General features: G+C 32.7%; 2 protein-coding genes across 2 annotated transcripts; both read left to right on the top strand.

Moving 5' to 3' along the window:
• The first annotated feature begins 12,754 nt into the window (after nt 1–12,754).
• Nucleotides 12,755–15,612, top strand: LOC132293557 (uncharacterized protein C24B11.05-like). Its single transcript, XM_059791094.1, has 9 exons — nt 12,755–12,902; nt 13,881–13,956; nt 14,041–14,106; nt 14,209–14,306; nt 14,402–14,439; nt 14,536–14,623; nt 14,712–15,032; nt 15,140–15,205; nt 15,329–15,612. Exons 2-9 carry the CDS (start codon nt 13,896–13,898, stop codon nt 15,479–15,481), a joined length of 891 nt encoding a protein of 296 aa, XP_059647077.1. The 5' UTR covers nt 12,755–12,902; nt 13,881–13,895; the 3' UTR covers nt 15,482–15,612.
• A 1,084-nt stretch (nt 15,613–16,696) lies between these two features.
• LOC132293556 (uncharacterized protein At5g02240-like) lies at nt 16,697–19,928 on the top strand. The gene is made up of 7 exons (XM_059791093.1): nt 16,697–17,086; nt 17,830–18,101; nt 18,178–18,214; nt 18,306–18,403; nt 18,911–18,972; nt 19,437–19,560; nt 19,659–19,928. Exons 1-7 carry the CDS (start codon nt 16,831–16,833, stop codon nt 19,776–19,778), a joined length of 969 nt encoding a protein of 322 aa, XP_059647076.1. The 5' UTR covers nt 16,697–16,830; the 3' UTR covers nt 19,779–19,928.
• Nucleotides 19,929–20,691: the final 763 nt, after the last annotated feature.

The raw sequence follows: 20,691 nt of genomic DNA, 5'->3' as shown, positions 1-20,691 counted from the left end.
TTTGGCTTTAACTGCTCTTTCCTTTTATCTGATAGCGAAGTCAGTGAGTGGAGTTCTCATACTCATCCCTTTCCTTTGAGACATCATCTTATGTTGTTGCAGACATTTTGATGCCGAGTTCTCTCCATGTCAACGTTACATTGCCAGAGTTGCTTTCAAACAAGGCAAGTGGCCCTTCTCTCAGTTAACCGAAAGCCCAAAGTGGCTCAGATTTTGCCACATCAGAATCGAGCCTTCCATGATGCAGGTCCCATCTGATGTGGCGAGCAAGTGGGCAGCGGGTGGTTTGTGTAGTCTTATAATGGTGAAGGTGAGAGTTGAGAACTTGAGATGAGTGTGATGGTAGCATCTCCAGATAAAGGTGTCTTGGTTGATAGACCTTTACTTTTGATTCTTGTAGATATATATCATCAATGCACAGTTTTATGAAAAGTTCTCAACCTTAGAACCAATCTTGCGGCTCTAAAAACTCTGGTAAATGATCTACTGATGGTGTGTGTTGTTCATTGGGTCTGCTTCAAATGTTACAGTAGATGCGACACTAAGAAATTGTCCCAAATTTTTCAATACACTAGTTCAATATCATAGCTTTCAATTTACAAGATTATGGGAGTTAATCTCCCTCTACTTTTCATTATCAAACTGTAACTTTTACATACAAAAATTCATTGATAAATGACGTCATTTTTATTATCAAACTGTGATCTAGTGCTACATTCCAAAATTCCAACATACTTTAGAAATATAATTGGGATTATTTATTTATTTATTTGGGGGGTATAATGGGCTTAAGTTTGGCTAAACGGGGGACTGGTCAAGCAGCAAGCCAATGTTGCTCTCGAGCAAGGAAAGTTGTGCACGAATAGAAGAGTAGTATAAAAATGGCGACCAAGTTGGAAAGCAAAGGAAAACAAAAAAAAGTGTGTTGTCCAACACTACAAACAATTAATAACCAGTCATTTGTGGGATTGTTGGCTCTACCAAGCATGTCACGGGTATCGATCATCATCGTAGTGTAACAAATTCAAACAAAATTAATATAAACTGACCAATACGAATTACGTATCAGACTTAAAAAAGGATCGCGTATCGACTAATACGTCGCAAACGATACGACGAATCATACTACCAAGTCTGAAATTTTTAAATATGTGTTCATATGAACTGTTCTATTTTTATTATTTTTTAAAATCATAATGAGTGTGGAGGGCACGTTCTGTAATTTTTTTGTGGCGCTGCACAAAATTGTCCCAACAACAATGGAACTGATTAATTAGCATCTTTAACAATGCTTTTAGTAGTGGGAATTTCTCTCAACTGTGGATCGTGTGGAATAATTTATATTTATATTTACATTTATATATATATATAATGTTGGACTTGGTTGTTTTTTAAATCAATGAAAGTTAAACATGACAAACTTGAATACCAAATAAGCATTATACAAAGCAAAAGCACAGGTTGTTAGGAAATATCGTAAATGTCAAACTTTTCCACTCCAAACCAAATGGAAAACGAGAAAAAATAAAAATAATAAAAAAATAATAAAAAAAAATTGAGTTTATTCATATGAGGCAAAATAATAATATGTCACATCTGACTTTCTATTTTTTAACTCTTTTTCTTGAAATATTACCATTCTAAATTAGGAGAAAACAAGAATAAAAAATAAAAAACCTATCATGTTTCAACTACAATTTATGTCAAAAGTAAAAGTACAGGTTGTTACGAAATACTTATTATAAATGTCAAACTTCTCCACCACAAACCAAATGGAAAACGAGAAAAAAAAAAATTGAGTTTATTCATAGGAGGCAAAATAATAATATGTCACATCTGACTCTCTATTTTTTAACTCTTTTTCTTGAAATCTTACCATTCTATATAAGGAGAAAACAAGAGTATAAAATATAAAATAATAAAAAGAAGAAGAAAAAAGTATTACACACAGGAACAAGTTCAAAGGGAAAGGAAAAGTATCATGTTTCAACTGCAAATCATAAAATTATTATGAAAAATGATACTTATATCGAACACTTATAATGAATTGTCTAATCGAATAAATTTTAATTAGTTATTTATATCAAATATAACTAAGTGAAGGACCCTACTTTCTTATTTGTTACATATTTAACCAATTAAAAGAGTAAGTTTAGTAATTCACTACAATTATTCGATGCAAAAATTATTTTCCAATTATTATTGTTGATGAAAATTTTTGCACTGAGACAAGTAAATGCCAGCCAGCTAAATATAGTCCAACGGCAAAGTAAGTACTTAAACAATTCCATATCACAGAGAAATATTGTGTATTTAATTTTTAATGTTACGATGGACTAATCCCTCCTCTTTTTATGAAAGAGTATTTTGCAACAGCTTCACGAATTGAAAAGAGATATCAGTAAGAATACACCAAGTATCAATTTCCGTACTTGACTTTTTTAATGATTTAATATTTAGTATATCACAATTTTTTAACATTACATCAAGTAAAAACTATATTTCTAGTATTATTATGACTACGAAAAAGTTTAAAACCACACGTTAATGCTTAGAACTATTAATACGCCTAGTGTTTACAGATATCTTTTTATTTAAAGGTTATTATACAATGTCAGTCAAATTTGTAACAAACAAGTATAGGTTTTTTTTTTTTTTTTTTTTTTTTTTTTTTTTCTCCTCTTTGGAAGACAAAGTGAATTGCCCTCCTCATAGGTTCTCATGAAATTATACTATTATTATACCTCTCATTAGATTTTTGCAATTAGGATTGAAAATGAGTGAACGTGTTGCCTAGGCAAGTAACAACAGTACGTTGACACAAGTATTACTTATTTTATATTATATTATATTATATCTATGATAAAATTTAGTCATGTCAATAATTCAAATAGTCGTTTATGGTTGTATATATGGAAATATATTGGAGTTGTTTTGTTCATATCCTAACCCTTTTTATGAGGTTTCCTTAATTGTAAAAGCCTATCACATTTGCAGATAATATATAAATATTATAAACGCATTGTACAAATTGCGTTCCACACACGTGGCCGGACTGCCAAGGTTGGAACGAGCAATCGATTCGAGAATGATGAAGAATGTATAGAAGTGCGCAGGTCGTAGCTTTTACTTTTTGTGAAAGGTTTTAGTGATTGTTGTAGCTTCTCAGTGCAGTTTTGGCTTTAACTGCTCTTTCCTTCTATCTGATAGCGAAGTCAGTGAGTGGAGTCCTACTCATCCCTTTCCTTTGAGACAACATCTTATGTTGCAGACATTTTGTGATGCCGAGTTCTCTCCATGTCAACGTTACATTGCCGAGTTGCTTTCAAACAAGGCACGTGGCCCTTCTCTCTGTTAACCGAAAGCCCGTAAGTGGCTCAGATTTTGCCACATCAGAATCGAGCCTTCCATGATGCAGGTTGCATCTGATGTGGCGAGCAAGTGGGCAGCAGGGGGTTTGTGTAGTCTTATAGGTCAAGGTGAGAGTTGAGTTGAGTGTGATGGTAGCATCTCCAGATAAGGGTGTCTTGGTTGATAGACCTTTACTTTTGATTCTTGTAGATATATATACAACAATGCACAGTTCTATGAAAAGTTCTCAACCTTAGAACCAATCTTGCGGCTCTAAAAGCTCTGGTAAATGACTTATCAAAAATAAATAAAAGATCTGGCAAAGCTCTGGTCAAGCAAGCCAATGTTGCTCTCGAGCAAGAAAAGTTGTGCACGAATAGAAGAGTAGTATAAAAAAGGCGTCCAAGTTGGAAAGCAAAGGAAAACAAAAAAAAGTGTGTTGTCCAACACTACAAACAATTAATCGCCAATCATTTGTGAGGTTGTTGGCTCTACCAAGCATGAAAGAGTATTGATCATCATCATAGTGTAATAAATTCGAATAAAGTTAATATAAACTAGCCAATACGAATTACGTATCAAACTTAAAAAAGGATCGCGTATCGACTAATACGTCGCAAACGATACAACGAATCATGCTACCAAGTCTGAAATTTTTAATTGTGTGTTCATATGAACTATTCTGTTTTTATTATCTATCAAAATCATAATGGGTGTGAAGGGCACGTTCTGTAATTTTTTTTTGTGGCGTTGCACAAAATTGTCCCAACAACAATGGAACTGATTAATTAGCATCTTTAACAATGCCTTTAATAGTGGGAATTTCTCTCATGCTTTTAATAGTGGGAATTTCTCTCAACCGCGGAATAATTTGGAATAATTTAGACTTGGTTGTTTTTTAAATCAATGAAAGTTAAACATGACAAACTTGAATACCAAATAAGCATTATACAAAGCAAAAGTACAGGTTGTTACGAAATATTGTAAATGTCAAACTTTTCCACTCCAAACCAAATGGAAAACTAAAAAACAAAAAAAAATTTGGGTTTATTCATATGAGGCAAAATAATAATAGGTCACATCTGACTTTCTATTTTTAACTCTTTTTCTTGAAATCTTATCATTCTATATTAGGAGAAAACAAGAATAAAAAATATAAAAATAAAAATAAAAAACAAACCTATCATGTTTCAACTACAAATTTTGTCAAAAGTAAAAGCACTGGTTGTTACGAAATATTATAAATGTCAAACTTTTCCACCACAAACCAAACGAAAAAAAAAAAAAAAAGAGTTTATTCATACGAGGCAAAATAATAAAAGCAATGCTTAGGTTCTCATTAGTGAGGATTCACACCATCTTTACTAGTGATGTGAACCAATAATAAATAGACATATCATCTTTAATTACTTGGTTTAATATAGTGGGTAAATATCTATTGCTAAATCACAGAGATAGTGATTTATTATTGGTCCACATCACTAGTGAGGATGATATAAATCTTCACTAGTGAGTACCTAAGTATTGTTCAAATAATATGTCATATCTGATTTCAATTACAATTTTCGTCATAAAATTATTATGAATAGTGATATTTACACCGAGCACTTACAGTGAATTATCTAATTGAATAATTTTTAATTGACTATTTATATCAAATACAATTAAGTGAAAGGTTTCACTTCCTTATTTATTGTATAATTGACCAATTAAAAAAATAGGTCCAGCAATTCACTCTAATTATTCAGTGCAAAAATTATTTTTCAATTATTATTGTTGATGAAAAATTTTGCACTATAAATACCAGCTAATTACAGTCCAATGATAAAGTTAGTACTTGAACGGTTCCATATCAAAGAGAGGAATTGTGTATTTAATTTTTAATATACGATTGACTAATCCCTCCTCCATTTATGAAAGAGTATTTTGAAACTGCTTCACAAATTGAAAAGATATATCAATTTTCTTACTTGACTTTTTTAACGATTTAATATTTAGTATATCACAATTTTTTAACATTGCATCAAGTAAAAACTATATTTCTAATATTATTATGACTATGAAAAAGTTTAAAACCACACGTTAATGCTTAGAACTATTAATACGCCTAGTCTTTAAAAATATCTTTTTATTTAAAGGTTATTATACAATGTCAGTCAAATTTGTAACAAACAAGTATAGCCTCCTCCTTTTTTTTTTTTTTTTTTTTTTTTTTTTTTTTTTTGGAAGACAAAGTGAATTGCCCTCCTCATAGGTTCTCATGAAATTATACCTCTCATTAGATTTTTGCAATTAGGATCGAAAATGAGTGAACGTGTCGCCTAGGCAAGTAAAAATACGTTGACGCAAGTATTACTTATATTATATTATATTATATTATATTATATATATATATATATGATAAAATTTAGTCATGTCAATAATTCAAATAGTCGTTTTCAAAGACTTAATAATAATAACAACTTGATATCGTAACAAATTGGATCTTATGAACTGAATTATTGGTTATATACTTCCAAAACTTCCATTTAGTTTTGTCATATACTTCCAAAACTATCATCATTTGTACTTGGGCAGATCATGTGTTTATTAATATTATATATATTTATTTATATTTATGGCATGTATCAGGTGCCAACATTATTGGTGTTTTTGAATCACAATTTCTCTTAGTATGTGCAAGTGAGTACTTGCTTACAAAAAAAATTAATAATAATAACAAATAAATAAAAAATAAAAAATAAAAATACTATTCAAAATCTATTGTAAACAACCCAAAACTCCAAAACTGGTATAACCCATTATTCATAAGCAGTAGTATAGTACACGAGTTTTCAACCTAACAAATTAATTCTTTTTCAACTATTCAAATTATTTATACGATAATAACGAAATTATCTCATTTTATCGTATTTGGTTGATGATAGCATAAGATGAAATTTTTTATTTTTTATTGTTGTAGTTCATATGATCAGCCAATCTAGCTTGTCACTTAAAAACACGAGTTTTAATAATAAATTATACTACTTTTAGAATAAATTATTAAATGTTTTTGAATTTGATGATTCACTTCAATCAAAATTAATATTTAAAATTCTTCATAATACATTAATATTCTGCAACAAGTCTACCTTGTATATCAAACAATTTGAATTGAAGTAATACATCAAGTGTTAGTCCAATGATTTCTCATAATTTTATATGCATCATCTGCTTATAATAAAACAGACTGAGAAAATTAACCAAAAAAAAGGAAAGCTTCAAAATATGTCTGATGTATTTAAGTAGCAATTAATTGAGCATCATTTTCCTATGAATAAATGGTGCCAGGTGGTTGAAATAATTGATGAAGAAGAAGATTTCAATTGAAAGAGTTTGGAAATGGTGCTTTCAACAAAAACCAGCTCCATTAATTACCATTGCAATGTTTTCTTTTCAAATACGTACGCAACTCTCATTCATATAATTAATATAAGGTTGTGCTAATCACAACAATTACTAAACAAAGGTTTGCTTTTTTTGCTTTTTTTGACCTTCTCATCAACTTTCTTTGTACTTTTCTTTAACATATAATATAAAGTTTTAGATCCAATTATTGTGCCCTCCACTCATTAAACAAGGCAAGGAGTTCTTTCAGGCTCGTCAAAAGATTGGTCACTTTCACTTTATTATAAACAAACACACACACACATATATATATTATATTTATATATAACACAAATAATTGTATAATGTAACACACAGCAGCCACACAACCACCCAATGGAAAACATATAATTGTTCACTCGTTCTATGACATCCAAAAAATCATTTCCTGCATTGGCATCTAGTAAGTTCATGTCACAATTTTTGTGATCATATATCTCAACATTAATATTTTATAAATATATATATATTTACACATATGATTGAGTTAACAAACCATTACCTTGTAGATTTGAAGTGTAAACTGATAAAGAACAGAGTATCAATAATATGAGACGTCTTTAATTTTCTTAATTATGGAAGTCATGCTCTTTAATATTGTCATACAATACCATACAATTAAAGATAAGAGACATTAACCATTAAATTTTCGAAGTATTATTACTAGTATGTAAAGTTTGAAATTCAAGGAATCTGACAGATATTCATAGGATATCCTTTTTTCACTTTAATAGATTCATCCTCTTCATGTAACAAATGCAAGCTGTCATATCATCATCTATGAATGGCCCAAAATTCTTGGATATATGCCTGCATTTTACCCACAATAATACACAAACATTGTTAGAATTTCACAGAATTGTGTGATTTGATTTTAGTCCAAGGGTTGCCAGAACAACTCTCCACTTTATCATTTGTCATTATCCAACCAATTATATTACATTACATTATATATATATATATATATATATATATATATATATATATATATATGGGGCTTGAATCCGGAAAGGATCATGTACACCATTAAGGGTGAAGATTGCATCATGTAATAATGAGAGTTGATCATTGTAAGTGAATCCTATTTATTGGTTCAATCTCTATCTATAATGGAGTAGGGATCCTCTCCAGCGCGGGATACAGTCATAATCTTATATTTGCAATGGAAAAAATTGAAGAGTAAGAAGGTTAGTTGATGTAGGAAAATTTGTTGTTATTGACAATTTGGTGGACTCTCCTATAAATAGGGTAATGTGTGGATGCTCATTTTGTAATGAAGGAAGCTTCGTGCATCTTTTTAGCTGGAAGGCAGTTGTGTCTTTGTACTATGTAGTAAATGTAGTTTGGGACCTTGGGTGCCTAGAAAAGTTCAATTAGATTATTGGAGACCCCTCTCTGAACTCAAGTTGTGAATTTGTGATGGCCAGTTCATTTTTTGGAATTAAGGTAGATTCCTAAATGTTAGGCCACTTCCAACCACTATAGGGTAGCCAAACCAACACTTGCCCAAAGGGAAAAAAAAGAAAAAAAAAAACCCTTGTCCAATATATTATTGGTAATGTGAAGATGAATATGACTCAGAAATTACATATTATTGGGATGGAGAAGAATTTATGTGACGGACTTTGCTTATATAGAAATAAGGCAAGAGTGATAACGATAGCAAATACAAAACTAGTCATTTTGGCAAAGAAGATTTCAGATTTTTACTTCCATCGTGGATAGAGAATTAAAATGGAGATATCTTAGGTTTAATCCAAAATATCAAAGGTCAGCATTCTGCAATTTAGGTGAAGAAAGTGTTGAATGGTAAATAAACCTAATTTCAATCAAACATAACTTCATTTTACAGATTTTAATATCAAACCCGATTTATTATAATTTTTTTTTTTCAATTTCAATTTTAAAGCATTAAATTCAAATAATCGAAATAATACAACCGAACATATCGTAAATATTGTTAAAGATGGAATTACATGGATTTCACCATGCACCTGATCATCATCTAATAAATGACTAAATAGCATGGCTATATAACTATATATATATATACTGTTCACTGGTGTGCAAAAATTTATGAAAGAATTAAATCTTAATCGTTAAATATAAAATAATAAATTACCTTCTTAATTGTCCAAAAGAATTTAACGGCTAATAGTTGAGATGTGCAGACATTTTCTACACACTATGAAGCAAATTTGAAGTGTGTATATATTTTTGTATGCACCAAAAAATAAGTGAACAATTTTGTGTATATCTATATATATATAATCACACACACATACATCGAGACGAAGAAAGCTGTCTATGGATCACCATATTCCACACATACAACGAGACGAAGAAAGCTGTCTATGGATCACCATATTCCATACCAAACGTTGATATTTGTCCTAATGCAGAAAATCATACCAAAAGATGGTCCAGATGGATTAGAACCACTTAGATGCACCACGTGCCTTGAAAGTGTCCAGATTTTCATTAGGGAAATCAAAGATTAGTATCTCTTATTCAATGTCCAGAATACCCATAATTTAACTTGGTTATATATTAATCAAATGTTAGAAAATAATAATAATCAAATGTAATTATATATATATATATACACACACACACATTGTGATCCCCAGCTTGCATTCTCATTCCCAATAAAGAATAAGACTGCTAAGTTAAGAAACTACTCTCAGTGTAAGGGCATCTCCAATGGATTCTCCGAATTCAGACTCTTCGAATTTTTCACGTCAGTATTTTCCATAACCACGTCAGCATTTTCCTTAGCCACGTCAGCGTTTTAGAATCTCCAAATTTTAACTATCGAATGTACTCTAATGCTGCATTTTCGCTCTCTAAAAATATTAATATTTTAATATTTTTTAAATTTTTAATAAATTTTATTTTTTAACTTTTTCCTAACGGCTATATTTTTAAAACGGCTATATCATAAAAAAAATTTAAACAATAGAATATTTATTATTAAAAACAATATGATACAACATAAATTTAAACAATACAATAAAAATAAAAAACAATACAATACGGCTTGAATTAAAAACATAAAACAATTAAAAAAAACAGAACAATCATATGGAATGCTTGAGATAATCCTATGGAAAGCTTGAGTTGCTACGTGCGCGTATAGATGCTAATATTTCATTTTGGCGTTCAATTAGCCATGCTTTCCCGACTTGTGTTGGAATCGATTCTGGATCTTTTTGCATGATTAACATCTCTTCAGCTCTTTGTTTGTTTTCAATCTCTCTTAGTTTGCTTTGAAGCTCGAGTTGTTTGATTTTTTCTTTATTTGCTTTGCGTGCCTCTCGTGCTATTTGAGCAGCCTCAAGAGTTTTCAGATTGTCTTTGATAAAGGGCTATTGTATGATCGAATTTGCTAATGAAATCATTCTGACTTTCATATTGTCTTTTATCCTTATTTCGCCTCTACTTCGCTGTTTTTCGTCCTTCTGGTCGCTGACATTCTTCAACATCCGTCGAATCATTTTCGCCTATATGCGCCAATCCTTCAACCGAACTTGGTGTTGTTGCTGCATTATTTGATGGAGTAGATGGGTTTAAGTGACCAATAGGCTCACTGTCATTAATGTGGATTCTACTCTTCTTCTTCGGCTGTTTTTTTTTTTTTTTTTTATGTCAATTCTTTTTGAAAATGTAAATGCCACTTATTGTTACCATTTAAAATATTCCAACAACTATCAAACTTAAATTTGGTGTTATTTTGACGAGTAAACAACTCTTTCACTGGTATCATATAAAAAAATAAAAATCAATAATTATTAGAAGACAAATCTTTAAAATATCTACCAATTAAATTTAATATAATAAATAATTTACCTTGTACTCATTGTCTTGCCCATTGGGGTAATTCGGTCATGCATCCAAAAAATTTGGTAATCATTTGTTGCAGATAGACCAACGATTCAAGCAGGCGATGTGATTTCTTTTAGGTGTACCAACACCACTGACGTGTTGCTCAAAACTTTCTTGAATTCAGATCCATAACGCTGCCTTTTGTTGGTCTGAACCGATGACCGCATCAATGCTAATGGCCATCCACGCATAACATAAAGTCTCATCTTCAACCGTGGACCAATTAGGAGGCCGAATAGCCCTTTGCTTTCTGGGAGGTTAGGAGTTACTGGATTGTAGCACTTCAGTAGGAATGTTGTAAACTTGAGAAGGTTGATGAGACGAAAATTGAGATTCATCTCCAACAAATTGAAATTCTTCTCCAACAAATAAGAAGGGATCAAAATTATCATTTGATTGGTTGAATTGAGAATTGTAGTTGTAATATGGTGGTGGATGATCCATGGAATTAAACTTGAGTAAAAAATATAACTAAAAGATTGAGAAAATGACTTAGTGGTTGTAGTTGTAGGTTGAAAACTAGAGAGATGGGCTGGATATGAGGTGAATAATAGTAGGGGTTGATGTATTTATAGAGGAAAAATGAAAGGTTTTTTTTAAATATATATATATATATATAATGAATTTTTTCAAAAAAAAATTCAAAAAATAGGTTTTTGTGCCAATATAGCCGCTAAGGCAATGTTTAGGTTAGCTAAACAGTGCCTAAAACGGCTATATGTCCGTAGGAATATTTTAAAAAGCAAATTTTTTTTTAAAAAGTACTTTTATCTATTTTTTTTAACTTTTTTTGCCCAAAAAAGCCTTTAAGGCACTATTTGTGTCAGCCAAACAATGTCTTAAACGGCTCTTTAGTTCAATTATTTTGAGGAAAAAAAAAAAAAAAAAAAAAGGACCAAAATCAGTCAAAAAACTGATTTTTTCCCCTTTTTTTTCAGGCAAACATGCCTTTAACTACAGTGTTTTGGGCTAAAAGAACTATTTGGGCCAGAATAAAAAAAATTAAAAGAAAATAGATGCGGTCCCGCATGGCAGGCCTGAGAATCTCCAACAGGGTCGCGGTTTTCCGCAACCCATTCTGCTATCCAACAAGTGGGGCCCAATTTTTGGCTATCCCATTGCAGCAGCCCAGTCTTCAAAATTGGCCCAAAATCGCCGGAATCTACCCCATTGGACCTGCTCTAAACTATATTCTAAGTATTTCTCTTAATTCAAAAAGAAAATGAGAATTGTCGAAACTAACATCAAATGAAGTAATTAAAATAATTTTAACACATTAAATCTTAGTGAAGATATAGTGTATAAGTAGAACATGATGGATATAGTGTATAATAGGATAGGGTGGAGAAAGAATATCTATGTGACTACCAACAGGCCTGTGGCCTAACGGTATGAAAATCTTACTTTTCAAAAAGAAATTAGAGGTTCGAACCTCACTGAAGACAGTGTATGTGGATACCAATTAGAAATATATATATATATATATATATATATATATATATATATGTGACTGACTCTATTCATTTAAAAACAAAAATAATGACGAGGACTCGCTATTGCACAGAAAGAATTGATTAATCCCATTTAAGAGTATTTCCTTTTTTATTCTATTTGAAAAGTGATTTCAAGCATGGTAGGATATATATGGACCATTGGGCCTCCAGTATGATCTCTCGTGAGAGGTTGAGATTTTCAGTCCAAACATATTTAAAATAAATAAATAGGTATATATATAATATTTAAAAAATAAAAATAAATAATAGGTTATTTTAGTAATTTGAAGAAGATACTAACAGAGCCCACCTTTGAAGTTGCCACGTGCTCAAATAATTCAAGTCCAATACGTCTGGCAACCACTTTGTAGTCTCTCGGGATATTTATGTAATATCACCGAACCAAAGTAATATTAAAGTATAATAAAACCATGACTTCCAGTCGTTGTAATTGTATAAAGTATAAAACAAATTTTAGTACGACTTTACGCGGTAATTGTATAAAGTATAACAAACACATTTTAGTCGTGATTCAATTAATATTTATATATTTTTATTATTAAATCAAAATACTCTAACGGTTTGCCTATTTAAACCCGACCTCTGCCTCCACTTCTTCCTCCCTTCTCCCCTGCATCCTTCAATCTTGTTGTATCACTTTCTCTCTCTGCAGCTCTCACTCCTCTACCATTGCCCTTCCTCTTCGTCCCATTACTTTCTCTCTCTAACATTCCTCTGTTGAACTTGGTACGTTTCTGTTCTTGAGGTTTTCCCATTTTTTCGTGTTTGATTCTCTTTCATTTCGTATTGAAATTATGTTCTATGCCTGATAAATACAGTTTTTGCAAGTGGAAATAATTACATTTTCAATTTTATCGTTATTTAATCTCAGAGTTCAGGGAATTTGTGTTTTCTTGATTAATGGAGTCTTAAATCATAATATCAACGGTCTGAAAGTTAGCAGAGACTAGAGCTTTAGGGTTTAATACGTGATTTATGGTTTCAAAATTGAGTTTACTTATTAATTTGGATTTCTCACATTTCATTTCAATGAAGTTTGTGATTCCAAAATCTTGTTACTTTTTACTTTATTTTATGCCCAAATATGATTGTTGTTCATGTGTGGCCTCACATTTGTTGAAGCCTTTTTCTTTCTCTTTAATCTATATTGATTTCATGCTGATGGATTTTGGGACTCAATTCTCCCAAAATTCTAACATTTTTTTTTCTTCTTCCTGTTAAAGTGTGGTCATTTATTTTTTTTTTAAGTTGAATTGTACTTGGTTCCTTGCTAAGATGCGCAGTGAAAATTGAATTCTGTTTATGAAAGTTTGATTAAACAACTGTCTTATTGTTATACTTGTAAAGATGCTAAAGTTTTTATTATTTTTTATTTTTTTTTATTTATGGACAACTATTTGTTTAAATTATTTAAGAGTTTTGAGTTCTAGAATTTTGTTTGAAAACTGTAAACCCATAAAGTTTCTGGTCCACCTTTTTTGGTTGAATATGAGGTAGTGGTTACAAATTGTCCATTTACAAACTTTACAAGACTTGTCCCGTGTAATTTGGTTGGCAATATATCTTCCATTTGTAACAGATCCAATTTTTTATTAGATCATGAAAGTTTGCAGACTGAGAATTAGATTGAATGTTAATATTACATTGGGTGGATTTAGATTAACTTGGTGGGTAATGCTCACTTCTTTTCATTCTCTACTCCAGTTTTTCTAGATCAAAATGGATTACGAGAACCGCTTCAAACAAGCTCAGAGCCCAAAGTATGATTGTCTTCTGTTTGGTAAGCTTTTTTTCTTCAGAAACCTGGTTACCAAACTGCAATAACCTGTGGCAAGGATTAATTATACTGTGTTTGGACTTGCAGATTTAGACGATACTCTTTATCCCCTTAGTTCTGGTCTGGCAACTGTATGCAGCAAGAATATTAAAGGTAGTTCTGACTTCTGTGTCATTGTTTCTCCCCTAATCCTCTCCTATATTGTTATTATATTGTTTCTCTTCTTCCTAATGTTACTCGGATGACCCTTTGTAGATTATATGGTTGAAAAGCTTGGCATAGACGAGAGCAAAATCACCGAATTGGGTAACCTACTGTACAAAAATTATGGTACAACAATGGCAGGTCTTAGGGTATGGCTTGAATTTCTTACCTTTGTCATTCTGTAAATGTTAAGCCAAGACCATTTTTTTAATTGGCTCTTATTCGTGGGATATCTCTTTTGCAGGCAATTGGCTATGACTTCGACTATGATGAATATCACAGGTTGGGAACTCTCCTTGTATTTTCATAGTTCTCTCTCTCATTTTTTTCCCTTGTTTGTTTGGTATCTGACAAAGGTGTTCACTTCCCTGTTTGCAGTTTTGTTCATGGGAGATTGCCTTATCAGAATCTAAAACCGGACCCTGTTTTAAGAAGCCTGTTGCTAAGCTTGCCTATTCGGAAAGTTGTAAGTCCCTTGCTTCAAATGGGTAACATTCTGAAGAGTATTAGTGTTGAGTTTTTATATTAATTTCCTTTTTTTCCCCGTATTTTAGATCTTCACAAATGCAGACAAGATTCATGCCATTAAAGCTCTTAGTAGACTAGGGTTGGGAGACTGTTTTGAAGGGATTATCTGCTTTGAGACACTGAATCCCATTCATAAGAGCACCATATCGGATGATGAGGATGATGTTGAGTTCATGGGCTCTCCACCATCTACTGCTACAAATAGCACTGAAATATTTGACATTATTGGACATTTTTCTCAACCTAATCCAGGGTCGGTTTTACCAAAGACACCAATTGTGTGCAAACCATCAGAAGATGCCATTGAACAGGCTCTCAAAATGGCCAACATCAACCCTCACAAAGCAGTAAGATGATTAGCTTTTGGACTAGTGCATTGATTATTTCAAATTTATTCCTATTTTAGTGACAATACACTAATGCTTCCCCATTGTTGAATTTTGTTGCTCTTTAGCTATTTTTTGATGACAGTGTCCGCAACATACAAGCTGGAAAGCGTGTTGGTCTCCACACAGTGCTGGTAAATTGAAATTTTTGTACCATTAAAGTGATTTCTTTACTTCCTTAAAATTACCAACATTTTTTTTCTCTTTTTACCTAACTAGATCAATAATATGCTATTCCGACCAATTAATATATGCAGGTTGGGACTTCTCAAAGAACTAAAGGCGCAGACTACGCATTAGAAAGCATCCACAATTTCCGGGAAGCGTTACCAGAGCTTTGGGAGGCTGACAAGATGTCTGAAGTTGGCTACACAGGCAAGGTTGTTGTGGAGACATCTGTAACAGCTTAGATTCATGTCATACTCATTGTTATGATGAAAGAAACCATGTTTATGGTATCTAATCATCCCAATTTCATGTCTTATTAAATGATGTAGATGTTTCGCTGTGAATCAATAAATTATAATTTATCTGGCAACAATCAGTGTGGCTAGTTTTCTGTAGCAGTCATAATCAGTTTGGTCATACACAAGATAAAAAAACTGCACTAATCACGCGACATATTTATATACTTGCCAAGGTGGCTGTACATTGGGCCATAAATTTGTGAAGTTGGCAACTATCAAGGCTGTTGGTTTCGTAACTACATTAACAATTTGTCAGATTTGGTAAAGAATTAGGGTGAAGTGGCTTGATATTGTATACGAGGCGTGGTCACCGTATAGAATTTGTATGTTAGGCAAAAGTGCTGCAAAACAGGTACGTATGCAAATCATCTGCTGTTTAGGGCTGGACATGCTATGCCAAAGATAGAAGAGTTATGGAGATGACCTCTTCTTGGTTTGATGATGAAGTTATTCGTGAATAGAAACATAATTGATGTATTATGAAGCATGTGTAAGCAGTTATTTAAATATGCCAATCCAGAACAAACAGGGAAAGTAGAAGCAGAAAGACAAATGGCACGGCAAAATCTCTTTCGTTTGCCCGTATATAAATGAATGAAATTCAACACGAACAATCTGAAACTCAGCTCGTTTCATTTGTAGCCTTAAATCTAAACAAGTTTCTAACAAGCTTGGTTAGGCATCATAATCCTTGCATCATAGTGAAAATGAAACAACATAGTGCTAGACAAGATTAAGAATTTAATTCTTATACTTAATTATCTAAAAAGTAAAAATGGGATAGGCTTTTGAACAAACCCCAGTTTCAAAAAATATACATAAATGAATGGAGGGAATGAAGATGTTAGGGCTCAAATTTTTTCAGCATTGTTTTTTTCTTTCTTCAATATATCAACACATCTATTCCAGAGTAGAGCATTGTTGCACTGATGTTGTGCTGCATCAAACGGCTCACAACATTACACATGTGCATCAGCTGTCTGATGTAAGTAGAATACCCATGCTCTACTGCACTGGATCCGGACTCTATACTACACAGTACTAGCAGACCAATGGCACAAATATTGGTGTTTTGGAGAAACGCGCGGGATGATGAGCGTGGGATTAACAAACCGAAGCAAAGATAAGGTGAACAGACAAATAGATAAGGAAAATCAAACGTTAAAAGTAAAACTCGTCTACAACGGCTAGGCTATAGAGAAACACACGTCTGAGCTACCTCTGGTTCGCCCCAATTCCGCTCACCTTCCACCATCGGATGGACACTATTCCGTCCTACTAGTCTCCGTCCAATGGCTACTGCAACACGTGTCCCATTCGTACCACTCACCTCCTGTTCTATCCACCGTGGTAATCACAAATACTGTGTAGCCAAGTCCCTCATTTCGCTTCCGCAAACTTTGACCTCTTTGCCACCATTGATTCAACAACAAAGAACGAATTTAAAGAATGGTCGACTCAGAAGACTTGCGGTGGTTTCTCTCTCGTCAGCAACGGCGAATCTCAACCGAAGCACTGTTCTCGTCACCGGAGCTGGCGGTAGAACTGGTACGTACCACCTCCACCCTATCTTTTATTGAATACTACGCAATGCTTATACAAAGATGTGTTATTTTAACTGGGGTTTTAGGGTTAATTTATGGATGTGTTTTTAGGGGGTGTGAGAGAATATTGGGTTTCTGTTAAAATAAAATGTGAATGAAATAGGTTTATAACTCGAATTGGGGAAAGAGGGAAATTCATAAACCTGATTGGAGGGTCCAAACATTAATTGAAGGGCTTTATCCAAACATTAATTTCAAATTTTGTCAATTCCTACTTAGTGTTAACTTAATTGCTAGAGCTGTTGATAAATTTAGTAGCAAATTTAAGCTACTCATTGGAGATCAACATGTTGGGAAATAATGGAAGCAACAAAGATTGTTCTGGCAACTATGCAGATCAATAGCATATTGAATTGAAGATGTGGGTTGTAGTTAATTTTATGAATGGTTTTGATCTCATGAAAGAATCACTGCATTGGAACTTTTAGGGCTTGACTCATTGTGTTCTATCTACTTATCTGACTGCGAAATGCTAAAAAATTAAAATGTCTTTTACTTTGTGATGGGGCCACTGCCCTCACTGAGCCCCAAATAGCTCCATCCCTGCTTATGCCTTCTTTATAATCAATTTGCTTAAAAGGGGGTTATAATGTTTTGATCATAATTGTATAAACCTAAACCTCTTTGTGATAGTGAAGGGTTTTTTTTTTTTTTCCAGATGTTATTGTGTTGCTTGATTTTTTTCAGGTCAAATTGTTTACAAGAAATTGAAGGAGAGATCAGATCAGTATGTTGGTAGAGGGTTGGCAAGAACAGAAGAGAGCAAGGAGAAAATTGGTGGATCGGATGATGTTTTTGTTGGGGATATAAGAGATGCTGACAGCATTCTTCCTGCAATCCAAGGGATTGATGCTCTCATAATTCTTACAAGTGCTGTGCCAAAGATGAAACCTGGGTTTGATCCAAGTAAAGGTGGAAGACCGGAGTTTTACTTTGAAGAAGGAGCTTATCCTGAGCAGGTAATTGTTTAACTTGACCACCTTGGAACTTTTTATAATCTTTTGCTTTCTTCCTGATTGAATTGTATTGTGTTAGGTTGACTGGATTGGACAGAAGAATCAAATAGATGCTGGTGCCATTCTAATCTTTTTTTCTTTTTATCAAATATTGTTTACTTTGTATGTGTTTTGCTGAATTATACAATCTGTGTGTATACTGTATAGCTAAAGCTGCAGGAGTGAAGCAAATTGTGTTGGTCGGGTCAATGGGAGGAACAGACCTGAACAACCCTTTGAACAACATAGGAAATGGGAAGATATTGGTATGTACTGTTTTGCTCCTGGAAAATTATTTCATTTTTCCTCTTGTTCCCTTTGGCTTTGTGTTTATGATGATGAGGAAGGATTTCATAAATTTTACCTTCATGCACTCTACCTCTTAACTTCTAATTCTTTGCATGTCATTTTTTACAAGAAACTCTTTCCAAAATTGTTGATGTTGTGTCTTGTTAAAACATGATAATTTTTTTGCATATAGGCACCAAGAGTTTAAATGTTCCAACTTGACAAGCTAGTATAAATTCCACACCTTTGATGCAAGCAGAAGAGTTCATTGAAACTGTGCTTGAATATGAAATATCACTTGTAGAGAATTTGGATGCCTCATTTGAATCAGATGCTTCCTATTTTATGGAATTGGTGCTTTCTTTCTTTTCCTTGGAACTGCTTCCATCAATAAAAACCCCCCTTTTTTTTCCTCCATATAATCATTATTCATCAAGAAAATTAATTGAAATGAATTTTATTCTATTATGTTTTCCCTATTACAGGTTTGGAAGCGAAAGGCTGAACAGTATCTGGCTGACTCTGGAATCCCATACACAATTATAAGGTATTCCTGTCTCCCTTTGCTTTTGTTTTCACGATTACTCATTATTGTTTCTTATGCTTTTGGATAAAATAAACTCGATAGAAAATGGTAGACATCATGTATTTGATGGTGTTTTGGATACCATCTTAAAATGTAGTTAATACATTAAACAGAAAATGGGAGTATAAGTCATGCTATGTGGCATAACGTCTCCGATCTCCATACGTAACTTATTAAGGTGCATACTGATTCATATCACCTTTTTGATCCTTATGAGTGATAGGTGAGGAAATATGACATGCTTCAATCCAAGGCAATGATAATTTGCAAAATAATTTCCTATACATGGTGGCACATGATAAAGTCATTGATCAATGAAATCATGTAATATATATTGATATTCAATTACTTCGATAATGTGTTTGTTGTTCTGCTATATACTTTTTTAGCTAGATTTTTTTCTTGCACTTTTGTGGCTGATATAGAGCTGGAGGCTTGCAAGACAAAGAAGGCGGTATCCGAGAATTACTTGTCGGAAAGGATGATGAGCTTCTTAAGACGGAAATGAGAACTATTGCCAGGGCTGATGTTGCAGAAGTCTGCATTCAGGTATTTTATTCACAAGATGTGGTGCTTTTGTTAACACTTATTTACTATTCAATTCTTCTCCGAACTGAGTAGCATATTATATGATACCTTATGTACAGGCACTGCAGTTTGAGGAGGCCAAATTTAAGGCACTTGATCTGTCCTCAAAGCCCGAGGGAACTGGTACGCCGACAAAGGATTTCAAGGCCCTCTTTTCCCAAGTCACTAGTCGTTTTTGATGTTCGATAGCAATGGTTATGTAATTTTTTCATGTTATCCACCTTTAAATATTTAGAATAATTGTTTTCTACCTCTGGGATTGTGACATCAAATTTTATTTTAATTATGAAAGAACACAGAGCAGAACAAGGAGGTTAGAAGTTTGACCATCGATGTCCCGACACTCTGAGAGCCTGTTTTTCATTATGTTCTGAACATGTAATTGATTATGCCTCCTGCCAATGCTTCAGATTAAGATATCACCTATAGTGGTCGGATCAGTGGTTTTCCAAATTGTTATGCAGAAGAATTGCAGCAATAAATGTGATGTCTTGCCAAAGCACTTAGAGCTAAAAAGTTGTGCTTACTTGGTATTATTAGTCTTCTTTAATTGAGCTCTTGGGTTGAAAGAAGCATATCTAAAGTAAGGCAGTCTTTTTGTTAAACTGCATTTTCTTTAGTGTAGAGTCGAGAGAACTGTACTTAGAAGAAAGTGTAACTGCCATTAGAGGCTAACGAAAATAGACTAGTGTTAGAGGAATTTTTTTTTAAAGACCCACGTTGGATTCATATGGGAAAACACTTAATATATGGGTTGTTGGTTATGCATAGCAGCATAGGTTTCTTTCTCTGGGTTAATAGGCAATGCCTTGTTTTTGACCAGTAAAATTAATATTAGTATCAACTTAGACCTTAATTCGGTATCACACCAAATACTATAAGTTAAGTTTTTGGGGAGGTCTTAAAAGGATATAGAGGTATTAATAACAATTTATTATTTTCTCAAATAAGCTTAATTTTAAAGTGTTGTTTTTGACTAAATAATTATTTTAGAGTTGTAAGTAAATTTTTTTTTTTGGATAAGTAGAGTTGTAAGTAAATTTGATAACAGATTGAAAATCGCCCGTGAATTTAACTCAACAGATCATTTTT

Source organism: Cornus florida, unplaced genomic scaffold (genome assembly GCF_030987335.1).
Source record: "Cornus florida cultivar Cherokee Brave unplaced genomic scaffold, ASM3098733v1 CherokeeBrave_3.0.0_Hap2_Chr02, whole genome shotgun sequence".
In the NCBI taxonomy this organism is placed as follows: domain Eukaryota; kingdom Viridiplantae; phylum Streptophyta; class Magnoliopsida; order Cornales; family Cornaceae; genus Cornus; species Cornus florida.
The sequence above is the reverse complement of the archived record's forward strand: the minus strand, read 5'-3'. Positions and strand labels throughout refer to the sequence as shown.